Consider the following 15,709-nt stretch of genomic DNA (forward strand, 5'->3'; position numbering starts at 1 on the left):
CTACTCTGAGCTGGTTAGGCCTCAGCTGGAGTATTGTGTCCAGTTCTGGGCACCGCAGTTCAGGAAGGATGTGGCGAAATTGGAGAGGGTCCAGAGGGGAGCAACGAGAATGATCAAAGGTCTAGAGAACATGACCTATGAAGGAAGACTGAAAGAACTGGGCATGTTTAGTTTGGAAAAGAGAAGATTGAGGGGGGACATGATAGCAGTTTTCAGGTATCTAAAAGGGTGTCATAAGGCAGAGGGAGGGAACTTGTTCTTCCTTGCCTCTGAGGGTAGAACAAGAGGCAATGGACTGAAATTGCAGCAGGGGAGGTTCAGGTTGGACATTAGGAAAAAGTTCCTAACTGTCAGGGTGATCAAACACTGGAATGAATTGCCAAGGGAGGTGGTAGAATCTCCATCACTGGAGCTATTTAAGAAGAGGTTAGATAGATGGCTTTCAGGGATGGTCTAGAAAGTGCTTGGTCCTGCCATGAGGGCAGGGGGCTGGACTCGATGGCCTCTCAAGGTCCCTTCTAGTCCTACTCTTCTATGATTTCATGAGTGTTTTTTATTACTGGAATAGAACAGCCTCATATGCCCACCAACTTCCTAGAACTGGAAGGGACCTTGGGAGGTCATCTAGTCCAGTCCTTTTCCCTCTTGGCAGGACTAAGCACCATCCCTGGCATCTATTTGCCCCATCCCTAAATGGCCTTCTCCAGGATTGAGCACACAACCTTGGGTTTAGCAGGCTAATGCTCAAACCACTGAGCTATCCCTCCCCTCTCTCAATGTGTTGTCTGTCAGAAAATGCTATCTGCTGAAAGTCTGAAGCCAAGCAAACTAAAATGACGTCTGGAAACCAGTCATGCAGATTAACAAACAAACCTCAAGATGTTTTTTCATTTGAAAAAGAGATGAAATGAAACAACAAAATGCGAGTCTGGTTAAATGTGTGTCCCTTCAAAATCACTTTTAGCTTCTTGTCAAGTTGCTCACAGAATTGCTCAGTGCAAAAAGCCCCACATGATTGGAGAAAATCGAATACTTCCATCAGCTATTGATATGGCTACGACTATGTTGGGGGAGAGTCTATTGTTAAACAGCTTTTAAGTATCCCTTTGTGTAATGGCGCTGCTGCTGAATGGCAGATATGGCAGAAGATCTTAATGAGCAACTAATTAAAATAAGAAGCAAACCATTTGCCATTCAGATAAATGAGGCAACAGCTAACGCTGAAGATGCTCATTTAATAACGTACGGTAGATTTGTTGATGTCGGTAAAATAAATGAAGATTTACTCTTCTGTAAAGAAATCACAGAGACGAGTAAAGCTGAGGATCTTTTCGATCACTGATAGCTTTACAAAGTCAAATCTCTTACAGTGGTTGAACTGAGAGAGCATATGCCCTGATGGAGCGCACTCTGTCAGGCTGTCATACAGGACTTTAAGCATTAATACGCCAAAAATCTCCTGGTGCTGTTTGGACACACTGTATGATGCATAAACAAGCTCTTGCTTTGAAAGATTTGCTCCCGGCATTGGAGAATGTTCTACAAGCAGCCATAAATGTTGTGAACTATATCAAAACCAGGCCTGTAAAGGCAAGGATGTTTGCAAGGTTTTGTGGAGAGATGGGCACTGAACACACTTGCTGTTTTACTGTGAGTCAAGGTGGCTGTCTTGGGAAACGTTATGACACGTGTTTTTGAACTATGGACTGAACTTGATGAGTATTTAATTGAGGAAAGGCACAGTTGCGCACACATTTATCGACTGATTTCAATATGCAGTTAACATATTTAAGTAACATTCAATCAGCTGAATGCTCTTAATACCTCACTGCAAGGTGGTAATAATAATCTTGGACTCCGATAAATTGGAAACGTTTATTAGGACAGTTGAACTGTGGCAGAGCAAAATGGAAAATCAGAGCTGTTCCTTATTTTAAAACAATTTATGGAAAGCAATAACACACATTAATGAAGATGTGAAATTTTGTATTTTAAATCCCCTTTCTTCTTTAAAATTTCACTTTAAGGCCTATTTCTCAGATGTGGATTTTGAGAAATTGGATTGGATAAGGAATGCATTCAGTGCTAAACTAATAGCTGGGACACTCACTACTACTGAGGAAGAGCAAGTCATAGATACCTCTTCTGACACTGCTTTAAAAATGGAATTCTCAGCAATGTCTCTCTCTGAATTTTGGATCAGGGTGCACAATGAGTACAAAGAATTAAGCAAGAAAGCTATGAACATACTGATCCTGTTTGCAACCTGTTATTTATGTGAGTCGGGGTTTTCTGCAGGTGCTGCTATAAAAAGCAAATATTGCTGAAAAGTAAATGTGGAACGAGAAATGAGAGGGGCTGTCTCGACAGTGAAACCCAGATTTTAATAATTGTGCAACAATAAACAAGCTGATCCTTTACATTAAACAATGATTCCAAATTTGATATTTTTTTGTCTATTGCCAATAAAAATTAGTTCCCAGAAATTATTGGCAAATTTACTTCTTGTCCAATCCTAATCCCAATAAAATAAGCTTTACTCGTGGAGCAGTGAGGGTGGGGGGGCAGTGGCTCACACACATTCATTTAGCATTTTAGAGGGTCGCGGTATCACAAAGTTCGAGAACCCCTGGTGTAATGAATTAGCTTCTTAAAGACCTCTAGGTCCATTGGCTGAATTTTGCCTAAGAAATCAACTCTTTTAAACTTTTCTTCCCCGCATTCTTAACAGTCTAGTGCACACCTGGTTGTGGCTAGTTTGTCGTTTGCTTGGACATGGATTTTCTTCTGCATCTTGTCCAGTGCTTACAATAATGGAACTTCGTCCCTTTGGTGGCTCTGCACTAAAAACAAGTGTTACTTAACGCCCACCTACACCCCACACGGTCACTGATTTGGTGCTGGGAAACTGTATCTTGGCGCTAATGCTTGTTCTGGTGTCTTGCAGGTAGAGAGAAGTAAGCCACAATGGATTTGTACGATCCTCAGACGCTGGGTGTTATGGTCTTTGGTGGCTTCATGGTGATTTCAGCTATTGGGATCTTTCTGGTGTCCACCTTCTCCATGAAGGAGACCTCTTACGAGGAAGCCCTGGCTAAGCAACGCAAGGAGCTCGAGAGAACCCAGCAGCACAAAGTGGAGAAGAAAAAGAAAGAGAAACCCGTTGAGAAGAAAGGCAAGGCCAAGAAAAAAGAGGAGAAACCGAATGGGAAGATACCTGAGCAGGAGCTGGTTCAGGACGTGACCGACTTTCCCAAGGAAGTAGACCCTGATCCTATTGCGTTGTCTGAACCGCTGATTATTGAGACTCCTATTCTGGCAGTTTCTGCTCCCCCTCAGGAGAAAGAGAAACCTGCCCCGTCACCTAAAGACAAGAAGAAGAAGGAAAAGAAGGTGGCCAAGGTTGAGCCAGCTCCCCCCATTGTTACTTCCCTGCCCGTCACGGTCTCGAAATCGTCTCCAGTCTTGGAAGTGGCGATCAAAGAAGTGCCAGTTGTGGCTGTCCCACCAGTCGGCACGCTGCAGAGTGCCCCCATCGCTAATTCCACTGCTGTCAAGAAAGCAGAAGCTCTGGTCATCCCAGAGGAGCCCAAGCATGAAGGAGCTGCCAAGAAGAAGGCTGCGTCCAAGAAGAAGACTGAGCCAAGTAAGTATTTGACTTCTCCATGCACCCTTATGGCACATTGTCAGAACCACAGGGGGGTGTAGAAGCTGAGCATTTGTATGTCATGTGAGGAGCAGAGGAGGAACACTTCCTTCTTTGCTGTTGACTGGCCTAGAAATGGCAGTGTGGCCCCAGGAGGCTGTTTTTAAAGGGCTGTGGCTCTTGCTAGACTGGGCGGTTTGGCTGCTCTCTGCAAGGTTCGACCACAGCAGCCTTAAATTTTCAATTTAGTGTCTCTCTTTCACATATTATTCTTGTGCCGAGTGCTGAGAGCTGGCTAGTCGTCCTGACGTGTTTGTTTTCCTGCTTGTTCGGGCAGGTGAGATTCTGGGGCCCCTGACGTGCAGGGGAAGTTGGACGAGTCATCACTACTCATGATGGTCGATTTTGGCCTTTAAGTCTATGATTCTATTTCCTTGACTCTGAATATCTGAGCTGGGCAGTTGAGATCAGCAGTGGGCGGCCTAGGCTAATGGAGAGCTACTCCTGCAGCTCGCTCTTCGTCTCAGTAGCTACGTCTACACGTGAAGCCTACATCGAAGTAGCTTATTTCGATGTAGCGACATCAAAATAGGCTATTTCGATGAATAACGTCTACACGTCCTCCAGGGCTGGCAACGTCGACGTTGAGCATCGACGTTGGGCAGCACCACATCGAAATAGGCGCTGCGAGGGAATGTCTACATGCCACAGTAGCACACATCGAAATAAGGGTGCCAGGCACAGCTGCAGACAGGGTCACAGGGCGGACTCAACAGCAAGCCGCTCCCTTAAAGGGCCCCTCCCAGACACAGTTGCACTAAACAACACAAGATCCACAGAGCCGACAACTGGTTGCAGACCCTGTGCATGCAGCACGGATCCCCAGCTGCAGCAGCAGCAGCCAGAAGCCCTGGGCTAACGGCTGCTGCACACGGTGACCACAGAGCCCCGCAGGGGCTGGAGAGAGAGCGTCTCTCAACCCCACAGCTGATGGCCACCATGGCGGACCCCGCTATTTCGATGGTGCGGGACGCGGATCGTCTACATGTGCCCTACTTCGACGTTCAACTTCGAAGTAGGGCGCTATTCCCATCCCCTCATGGGGTTAGCGGCTTTGACGTCTCGCCACCTAACGTCGATGTTAACATCGAAATAGCGCCCGACACGTGTAGCCGTGACGGGCGCTATTTCAGAGTTAGTGCCGCTATTTCGAAGTAGCGTGCACGTGTAGACACGGCTAGTGAGATGCAACATCGTCGTACCCAAGACGGTTTGCTGGCCTGGGGCAGTTTTGCTCCTAGTGCTTGTGTACCTAGTGCTTGTGGGGATGCGCCAGTGGAGCTTTGTAGCACGCAGCTCTCACAGTCGGTGTGTACACTGAGCACACACCTCGCGTCACGTGGCTTTGCTTTACGTGCGTGACGCTTTCGTGACACTGTAGGGAAAAAGCCATGTGAACTGGGATCTGGCAGTCTTGTGCGTGGGCCATGGGAACACAATGTCCTCTGGGCCACACTCAGAATCCTGATGTGCCTCGGGTTGTGCACCACTGGCTAAGTTATCTCCGTATTGGTAACGTGCTCATCAGTTCTCCAAGCACCTGGCAAAGCTGCAGAAATGCAGGAGAAGTGGCTGCTGGGTAGAGTTGTATTCTGTCCCAGGAGTGGGGGAGACTTCTGCTTAGATGTTTGCATTGTCTTGGAAGAATCAAGCGTGGAAATGGAGAGTACGCATGAATTGCTCCTTACTGATCCTGCGAAGGGCGAGGAGGTTGTGGAACATTTATCCAGAAGGTGATTGGGTAGTTGGTGGTCAGCCTCTTTATTACTGAAAGTGATCTTTCTAGGATGGACTGGCCCCTGTGAAGGCTGAGTGCTGCTCTCAGACTTCTGCAGCTAAAGAGAGAGGAGCTTATCTTTCTGTGTCCAGAAAGCAAGCTACCTGGGTTTGTCTTGGAGGGCCAGTGTCTTGCATTTGGTTACTGTTCAGCAGCTGAAACAGAGCCCTCAGATCACCTAATTAAACTGTGCCTACAGGGAAGCAAACATGATTATGCTTTGGAGAAGCAGGAAGTTAGAATTCCAAGACGTTCTTATCAAATAACTTCTTTGTCTTGAGATTATTATTGTCCGTTTTCAGCTGTCTCCTGAGCCTACTCTGAGAGGGATTAGTTCAGCGAAATCTGGCTTCTGAGATTCTTGTCTTCAGTAAACTTTCAGGAAGGGTTGTACTGAGGAAGGAATGAAGAAATAATTGAAACTAAAAGCCAAACTCTCTCGTATTGCATGCATGGAAATAGTTTTGTTTCCTTTTTCGGGCTGAACCAGTAACAAATTGCACGCACTAAGCAACTGGAGGATAGCGCAGCCATGAAGTGTAAGAGTTTCGCTGTTGGAATCTGAGTGTTTACACTTCCTGGCTTCCTGTGAAAAAGTAAGAATGACACTACCTTCAGACACATCTGCTATTCTTACATGTGAGAACCACTGAGAAAGGAGGAAACGCTTTTTTGTATTTCAAAAACAACAACAAGTCCTGTGGCACCCTATAGACTATCAGATATCAGAGGTCAGACAAAGCAGGTCTTTGCCCACGAAAGCTTATGCTCCAAAATATCTGGTAATACATACAAAGCTATCGTTCTCTCATATAGTAGGCAGCTTGACACAAGGGAGCGTCCCTTTATTTCTGTTTCATCAGTCGGCTTCCTTGGTTTAGGTGGGCTTGTACAGCTTTTGCGGGAACCCAGGAAATGACCCATTTTCTCACCTGAGCTATAGCTTAACAGGCTGTTTCCAATGGTTACATCTGTGCCTGGTGCTTCGCTATTTGCAGATGCTCTCTTCTTAAATGAAAGCCTGGGACATTGCCGGTGGCAGTGGTGGTGACAGGATTTGTGTTCTTAGTCTCAATGTCGTTCTCCTGTCCCAGCAAAGTCATATGCTGAAATCTTTGCCATCTGCAGCTGGGAAGGGGCAACCTCCCTGGGCAGGAGGTGTGCAGTGGGAACACCAATGATGTCGCTCAACTCCAAAACCTTGGCAGATGTCCACTGAGCAAGCTCAAAAGTGAAGTTCACCTCCTTCCTCCAACACTTGAATCCATCTCCTTCCTGGCCAGTCTGGCCCAGTGGCGTTCCTTCAGCTGGTATTTGCTGCAGATCTCTTACGTATGGGTGTGGTAAGGCTACGCTACTTGAGACACATCTTCCCGTTCTCCTCTTCCAACTTCCTCTGCCCCCGCACCCAAATCTTCCTGTGAAACGGATTTTTGCCAGGAGCATCTTCCCACCCCAAAATGCCGGGTACCTGTGAGGCCAAAGGCCCCTCTTTTGAAGAGCAGTTTGCATGTGAGGGGTGTCCTTACGACAAAGCCGATGTCTGCTAGGCCAGCCCATTTCGGAGAACAGAATGTAGCTGATCAGCACCCATAATTTATATGGGACTTGGTCACTGTTCCCTGTAAGCTGAGCACTTGGGCAGCCACCCTGGAGAGATCCAGGTGCTGGCCAGCTGGTTAGCAAAGCGCCCACATCCAGCAGCAAATGTTTCCATTGGTGGTGCACATCCACTCATGCCTTGGTGCTCATAACAAAATGTGTTCCACACATGGATGGGAAAAAATGAGGGAACCCTGGACCGGCTTCCACTCCACTGAAGTGGAGGAGAGGGCTCCCACTGACTTACAAAACTCCTTGATATGCGTGGCAGCCCCGCCGATGGTGAGGCAGAAGCGGCATCTGCGCGTAGAAGGAGCAGCCAGTTCAGGACCTCCTCTCGGAGCTGGGAATGGTGCTTTGGCTCCTGTTAGCAGTTGCGAGGGTTTTTTTTTTTTGGAATCTCGGTGCAAGTTGCTGCCTGGAGCTCCCCGCATCTGGTGTAAGAGGTGATGAGTAACCTTCCAGGTGTATGATGTGAATTTACCCCTTATAGGGAAGAGGTAGCAAAACTGCCCCATGACAGAGCAGGACCTCTGCGTGGGGAAGCAGCCAGTGCCTTAGCTGTTCTGCTATTCTTTTGATTTCTTAACTGCAGATGCGGCTCTTAGGGAAACATTAAGCTCCATTGGCTCCATTAAGTCAGCTGGAGTTTTGCTATTGAATTGAAATAGGCCCAGGTGTTCACCCCGTGTGTCTGTTGCATTCCCTCCCCACCCGCGTAATCAGACAGCCCCTGAGCCTAAGTTAGGAAGCAGCTGGTCCTTTCTCATTGGAACAGTGAGATAACAACAGGGGGAAAATTGCCTCTGCACCCGCAAACTTCAAATGCGAGGGGGTCGTCCCAGGGGATCAGCGGCCGCCATTAGTATCAGTGTGTGTGTTAGTGGTGCTGAAGGCTCACGTGAGTTTGAAAAGTTCTCGGCTTCTTTACGTCCGGCAGTTTTTTGTAGCTGGTCCGTTGTGTCCGACGATGACGTCTTGAGCTTGCACAGGCTCATCAGTTGTGGACTCACATGTGGCTGAGGAGACCAAGCTTTGAACGGCATGGGCGTTCACAGTGGGGGCAAGGGAATTGTCCTGGCTCTGTTGGTGCGGCTGCTGCTGTTGCTTTCTTCCTCTCACACGCATCAATGAGGCGTACGCATCGCTGCTCTTCAAAGTTGTCATATGCGTGTCATACGAGAGCACGCCAGCCTGTTTGGTCTTTTGCATGCTGCTCTAGCTGATCTCGTTGTAAACCAGCATGAGCAATGTTGGCCTTCACGCAGTCTTTATATCTCTTGCAAGGCCTACCTCGATTCCTTTTGCCCTGGGAGAGTTCACCATAGACGTCCAGCAGTTAATGCCGAAACAAAAATGCGGTTCATCTGGAATCGAGGTTTTTCGTTCCCGTTCCTGGGCTTTGGAGGGCTGTAAAGTTTCCCTAACTCGCAGAGGAACGTGTGTGGCTATTTTGAAATATCTTCACGGCTCTGTGTAGCTTCAGGACCCCAAATGACAAACCAACAGCTAGCATCAGTTTCCTGGGGCGGGACGGACTACTGCTTCTCCCCGTGTCCCAAGCAGATTTCTCGTCTGTTGCCTTAAAACCAGAGAGGAACTCAAGCCCTTTCCGTGCCGACCAGGCTGCTTGTTAGAAGTAGTGGCAGCTGGTTTGAGGAGCCAGACAGGAGAGGGCCGCCTTTCACCCCATGCCTCGTTAAAGAAGAATTCTGCAGGGTGCCAGCTGGGCCTCGTTAGTGATGCAAAAAGTGAGAGTTGGAAGTGACCAGAGCCGCCTTGGCTGTGCAGCGAAGCAGGGAAGGCAGAGAAGTGTCACTTCTTGCCCATGCGGTGGAAAGAAGTGTTCCAGCCTTTGGAGGGCTACTCAGTCAGATGAGGGAGTTTAAGGTTACTGGTTCCTCAGCTGAAAGCTGAGTGTGGGGGAAATGAAAGGAGCACGGCCCAGGGGTTAGTGCACTAGCATAAGACTTAAGACTTGGGTTCAAATTAGAGATGTTAACGTTTAAGTGGTTAACTGGTAAGTCTCACCTTCAGTGGATGAGATGTACATGTTACAGTTAACCGGTGGGGGCTGGAGCAGCCCCCCGCCCGCCTCAGGCCTCCCCAGCTTCCTCCCGCTGCCCGTTTCATTGATTGACCCTCGTGTTTAACTGTTCAAGGGGAATTGATGTCCGTAGCTCAAAGCCCTGTTCCGCCACAGGTTTCTTATGTAACCTGGGACAAACCACTTCAGCCTGGTCTGCACCTAACGCTTAGGCTGAGATAGCTGCATGGCTCAAGGCTGTCCGATGCCACACACGGCCAGGTCTGCTTGGTGCGAAACAAGCCTGTTCAGAGCCAGCGATTTATATTGGATCAAACTAGGAGGCCCCAGCCCTGGGCCACAGCTCTGCTGAGCTTCCCCAAGCAGGTGCTGCTGCCTGGTCTTGCCGCATCCTTGCGTGCTCTCCTGAGGTGTCTCGCCCACTTATTGTCATGTGTCGCTCAGGGAAGAGCCCGACTGGCCCATCCTCTGGTGACTTCCCATCCTCACTCCCTGCCATTGGCAACCCTTCTCCCATCCTGCTCAACTTCCCCCCTGCCCCATTGGCTGATCTCCATCCCTGCCTCTGCGGTTGGCTGGCCCCTCTCATATACACCATCTGGGGTGGCTGGGATGAGCCTGAGCCCCAAAAGCAAGGCTCCTGGCAGCGAGCGCTGGGCAGCTCTGAGGGCTTCAGTCACCATGCCGGAGGCTCTGGGGCTGTGGCAGGAGTAGGTGTGGGAGGGGACAAGGCCTGTGAGATGCGGGTCAGACCATGAACGTCCCCTGTGGCTTGTGAAGGCTGAGATTTCCCAAGACAGTGGCTGCAGAGGAGGGGCAGGCCTGGGAAGCTGGAAGCAGCTCTGTGGCCTGCTGTTCCCCTCCCTGCCCTGCAACGACCCAGCTCTGCTTTGTTGCTGCTCCTCCATACATTGATCTGGGCTGGAACCCCTGGACTGGCCAGGACCACTGTTGGCTTTGGGAGCGCCAGGGGGGGTTTACAGCACCTGCTCTCAGATCACTAATTGCTTTCTTGCTCCTCCCTCTCCCAGCCTAGCTCTCCTGGGCTCCCTGCTCTCTGCCTCCGCTTCCTGAGTCCCCGCTGGGTGGTGAGGTCTCTCCGGGTGCATTCCCCAGCAGTAAATGCCACAGGAGGGCTTGGTCCCACAGGGGAGTGTGGCTCCCCAGCCAGCGTAGCCCCTTGAATGCCCGGCATGCCATCCCTCCGCACTGCACCCACCCCGGATCTGAACACAGCCAAGATGCAGTGGCGGTGACATCAGCTGGCAAACCTGGTGTGAGCTCACATGAGTGTGGATGGGTACTTACTAGCGAGCTCCGACTCTCCAGCCTCTCATTCGTCCGTCCAGCTCCTCGCTCGGGTTGTGAGCTTCGGAGGGGAGCAGGGGCCTGCCCTGAAGTGAACTAGTCCTCAGGCTTAAAGCAGCAAGACAGGGAGTGGGGAAGGTGATAACAGTGCGGGGCCTCCTGCCTGTAGACTGCCACAGGGGACCTGTGGCTGCTGGCCAAGTGACCTGGTTGAAATGGATGTCTGGCCCTGCCCCATGGCGCCTGTCCCGACCCATGAACTCGTGTGCTCCAAGAAAGTCTGCCCTGTCCTGACGGCTCATGCCTAGAGTCGCGTCACTTTAGTCTGGCCTGGCAGAAGAGAGCCCAAAGCTTTTTGTTCCAGGCTGATTCGGCACCTGGTAGGGCTTCGGAGAGCCACTCTGCACCTTCTCTGAAGGCTTGAGATAAGACTGAGGCTGGCCGAAGACGGCTCTTTGGCCTGGTACGCCCCAGAAGTTCTGTTGGAACCCCCAAATGACATGGAGTTTCTGCAGCCCCTCTCCCCCTCAAAGGCTTCTGGGCTGTGGGACCCCCTCTTGCTCTGATTTACACTTTGATCCCCAGCCGTTCTTGGCCATGCTCCTGTCTGAAGAAACCGTCGCAGGCGCTTTCCCGGCAAAGTGAATGGTGTGGGTCCAGTGCGTAGTGAAAGGCCCAAGTGTGATAAAACTACATAAACACAAGATCCAGCCAAAAACCCCACGTCTGCTCAAGCTTAAGGCCGGATTCAGCTTTGCTTGCCAGATCTGTTAGATGCTTGCACTTGCAAAATGAAATGAATGCAGGCAAAGTTCAGCTAGCCGGCTCTTTATCTGGGAGTGTGTTTGGGGGCGGGAGGTGAGACCAGCCAACTGAAGCAGTAAACAGGACCTCATATAGCTCCTAGTGCCACAGGAAATTCTAGCCCTGCTAGAGTCAGCCCTGTGGAGATGAACAAGAGTCACATTTCTCTTGGGGGGAGGGGTTTACATCCACTCCAGAATCTAGTCCTCAGGGTTGTGCTGATCTTGGAAAATGTCCTAGGCGTGTAAACTTGGGTGGTGATGCAAGATCCGAACTGCCCTGTGTCTTAATGGTCCTGAAACGTAAAGCGGACGGGCAGAGGTTCATTCACACTGGGGAACCGAGCTGTTCGAGAAGAAGGGCTGTCTGTCCCGGGGAGTTAATCCAGAAAAGCTATCGTGCGTTAAATTTACACCCTGCCTTATTCTGGAGTAAGTTCCCAGGTGTAGACAATATGTGAGGTACCCACTGAAACTATGGGGGCAACATATAAACATGCCCTCTAATAGTGTGGCTTCCTGGCTGACTGCGTTATTCATTGCTCTAGTTAACCCACCGAACCTCCATTCTTGAAACATGTATGAACCTGCCACAGACCCTTAGAGCTGGATTGCTGCAGAATACAAGAGGCCTCAGCAATAACTGCTTATCTTCATCTCTCTAAAGGAGAGTCCGAACCTCTGAGAGATTTATAAACACTGATTTCCTCCACACCCTGCAGACCTCGGGCACAGCTGTATTAAACAACTTGTTGCCATGCCACTAAAACTGCTGACTCCGGAGGTGATACGACTGCAGATGAGTCTGGAGAACTGGTGTTTTTTCAGAACTGTATAGCTCTCCACCTAGGCTATGTCTTAACAATCTTGCATCAGCGTAATGGCTGGAGATGGTAGTGTTTGTGTGAACTTCCAGAACACTGGAAAACAAGAGTCTTTTTCTGGCACTAGCCCACGCTTTCAGTTTTCACTATGTGCAGGCTAGCTGCAAATGCTGATTTTGCTGAGAGCTTCTAAATGATGAAACTGTGTTAGAATCCAAAACATGAAGTAAAACTAACTGAGATTGGATGTGTCCAAAATTCATTCAATGCTAGTCCGCTACACGGTGTCTTGTAAAAGTGTGGCCTGTAAGGTTTTAACTAGAGAAATGTGTTAGTTAGAAAGAAGACTGACTTACTTGACTTGTACTCTGGGTGGAGCAGAGGTCATCTAAACGTCTCCTCCACTTCACTCTGTCTTGGGACAAAACTTCTAGGTGACCCCAGGAGCATTCCACTTGTTGTCCTTCCACCCCATGGTCCATTCCTTGTCGTGGTGAGGTGGCTTGTGTGTCTCAATGAACCGGAGAGCTCTGCCAGCAGGAGCTACAGCTCCTGGAAGGGTTACCCAAACTGGATGGGTCAAAGGATAGAGACCAGACAAATTTGGTCACCTCTCCCTAGCTGTAAAAAATCCAAAAGTTATGGAAACATCTACAAAGAAGTTTACAGCTAGAAAGAAGACAGAGCACCACAGATGTCTAAGTTACTCTTTGTGCTATAAGATAATATATATGCTGTATGAATAGTCTCATGAACCAGTTTAGCAATATGTTGACAACTGCATATACTGTCAGTCTTCCTTGTTGCTCATTTTGCACGGCAATTCTAAGTGTTTTTCTTTTTTAATTTAAAAAAATCAAAATCTTTTAGTTAAACCCATAGAAAAATCTCCTGTGTGGAGATTGATTTAAGAGAAGTTTATTTGTTATTTAAGAACAGGTTGCAGCTGGTGAAAGAGGAGGCACTTAAACCAGAGTAAGTGAGTCCGTACAGGGACTTCCACCAGTTTAACGAAGTCAGCACAATGTGCACGTGAGAATCCTTTTGTTCTACACTAGGCAGGTAAGTCGATTGCAGATACGCAATTGTGCAGCTTCGAATCGACTTAACTGCTGTCGACTTACCTTACTGTCTTCACAGAGGGAGGTCCAACCTCCCTTAATCCTCGCAATATCGAGGAGTGCAGGGGTTGGCTGTCAACCCCAGATAGATGCACAAAATCAAACTCTAGCGGGCACATGAGATCGACCTTGACCAGGTCAATTGTCCATGTAGTCTAGACGTACTATTGCCTAGCAGCGGATAGTACTAGTATGAGTGCTTAGCAGTGGATAATTCAGTGATTTATGTGAATCTCTCCCTCTCTAGTTCCTACAGATGCTGATGGCCTCCTCTACCTCCCATACAAGACCTTGGTTTCCACCATTAGCAGCATGGTTTTCAGTGAGGGGGAGGCACAACACCTGATCGAGATCCTGATGGATAAAGCAGGCGCTCAGGACACCTGGCATACGGTACTGTAACACTAGCAACAAAAAGCCCTGTGGCTGATTTCCATAGAACGAAGGGAGAACCAGCAGGAACAGCCTGGCCTCGTTCTTCTCGACCTTCGTTTTCTAGATGTGTTTCAATTCCCCTGTGTTGTAGGGGGCCACCGCCACACCTGGTGTAAAGAGTGGAGCTGTGGTGCCTTGCCCCTGGTGAGGATCTGGTGCATAAGTGTAAATCAATTTCACGCAAGTCTTCCTGTTTATAACTTGTCCTAAAGGTCAGAAGAGAGCGCGTGTCCTGGGATACGTCCGCACTTCTGGGAAGATCAGCTGGGTCAGGGTTGATCTTCTGGAGTTCAGTTTGACTCTACTAGTAGAGACACGCGAAATCGAACTATCTGGGGTCGAGAGTCGACCTCTGTACTCCTCAATATTGCGAGGCATAAGAGAGATTGATGGGAGAAACGCGCCTGTCAACCTCCCTCTGTGTGGTAGGTCAAGTAAGTCGATTGGAGATAAGTCAGTTCTAGCTATGCAGTTGTCATAGCTAGAATTGTGTATGTGCAGTTGACTTAACTCCCTAGTATACACCATACCTGAGCAGTGGCTATAGCTGGCTCCTCATATCGCCTGTTTGTTCCATTAACTTACTAAGGGGATCTCCAGGTTACACAGGGTTGCAGCCTTGGGTGTCTGGCATCTTGTGAGGCCTTGCACATTGGCACATACACCTCATGGGACTGAGATGACAGGAGTTAGTTCCTTGCATCCAGAGGAACCAAACTGTCCAAGTAGTTAGAACTACTAATCATCCCAGCACTGCATGCAGAGGTGAATGGAACACCCCATTGGTTTAGCAGGGAATGCTGAGTAGGGGAGGTGGTTCAGCTCAGTGAACTAAGCAGTGGAGTGGGAATCGGGATTCTGTTCCCAGCTCTGCAGCTGCTTTGGTGGGTGATGTTAGCAAGTTGCTTTTCCTCTCTCTGTGTCTGCGTGCTCATCTGCAAAATGGGGATCCCGTTATTGCCCTCTGTAGTCAAGTGCCTTGCGATCCCCTGGTGAAAAGACTACACCGGAACTAGGCTTTATTGAAGCTTGCCTGGGAGATTCTTGGTGCCACCAGTTCTAAAGTCCCTCCCAGGTGCGTCCCTTTAAAATCCAGTGGAGGACTGCCTAGAATGCCTCTTATTGGCTGGTGACTTGAGTAGATCTCTGTATTGTTGTTGGGGGTGGCTGTCCAAATGGCTAGCTTTCTAGGAGGGACGTTCCCTTTCTCCTTGTGATGAGATTAAGGGAGGGTTATCTAGAAACCGCCGTCTGCATGCTCTGTCCACCCACGTGTTTGTGTGGCTGCTCTCCTGCTGTCACACTTGGCAACGTAGGTCCAGTTTCCTGGTGATCTTTCCTGTCGTGATGGAAGAAGAGATTACGAAATGGGTTGTGTAAATGACACGTGGTCTCTTTGCAGGCGACTCAGAAAGGGGACCCGGTGACTGCTCTGAAACGTCAGCTGGAAGAGAGAGAAAAGCAGCTTGCGGCGGAACAAGAGGATGCAGCTGCTGCCAAAAACAAACAGAGGGAGCTCACTAAGGTGAGGCCAGCGAGGTCTCCTGCACGCCCTGGACCGCTCATGTTGGCGTTTTCCATCTTTTTCCATCATGCAGCTGAAATGTCTATCAGACGTGCTCCCCTGCTGCCAGGGTTTCTCAGGGGTCTCTCAAATCCATGTAAAAGTCTTCAAAGAGCTTGTTTCTGGTGTGATGCTGATTCGGTACAGGGCATGTTTATGATCTGAACTGTGGCAGTACCTGGGGAGCTCCTGTCACGCCGTGTGGTAGGCGCTGTACACACAGAACAAAAAGACCATCTCTTTCCCAAAGCACTGACCATGGGAGTCTGTGTAATGTGGCTCTGGGTAGCCAGAAAAATGCCTTCTCCAAAATTTCTGCTAACTTTCTTTGGGGGAAATTCTTCCCGATTCAGTGGATCCAACGCAGTTTCATGAATGCTCAGTGTAAAACTACGGGGCAGATCCTTGCTGCTCTTCACTAGAGGGAAGGTGCTTTTTAAATCCAAAGGAGTTGAATTCATTCAGGTAAGCCAAGTCGCTATGGACACCTCCCTCCAAAATCCAGCTGAGATCAGAAATTCT

The 15,709-nt window shown here is 49.1% G+C and overlaps 1 protein-coding gene across 4 annotated transcripts in view; it reads left to right on the forward strand.

Annotated features, from left to right (window-relative positions):
• RRBP1 (ribosome binding protein 1) overlaps positions 1–15,709 on the forward strand; it is a 66,866-nt gene that overhangs the window by 16,152 nt on the left and 35,005 nt on the right. For 3 of the 4 annotated variants that reach the window (XM_074989314.1, XM_074989316.1, XM_074989315.1), the window contains exons 2-4: positions 2,948–3,646; positions 13,436–13,581; positions 15,026–15,148. In XM_074989314.1, the coding sequence (XP_074845415.1) occupies positions 2,968–3,646; positions 13,436–13,581; positions 15,026–15,148 (948 nt within the window). In that variant the 5' untranslated portion in view covers positions 2,948–2,967. The remainder of the gene's footprint in view (positions 1–2,947; positions 3,647–13,435; positions 13,582–15,025; positions 15,149–15,709) is intronic. The other variant, XM_074989317.1, reaches the window with a different exon arrangement.

This window comes from Carettochelys insculpta, chromosome 3 (assembly GCF_033958435.1).
Source record: "Carettochelys insculpta isolate YL-2023 chromosome 3, ASM3395843v1, whole genome shotgun sequence".
Taxonomy (NCBI): Eukaryota; Metazoa; Chordata; order Testudines; family Carettochelyidae; genus Carettochelys; species Carettochelys insculpta.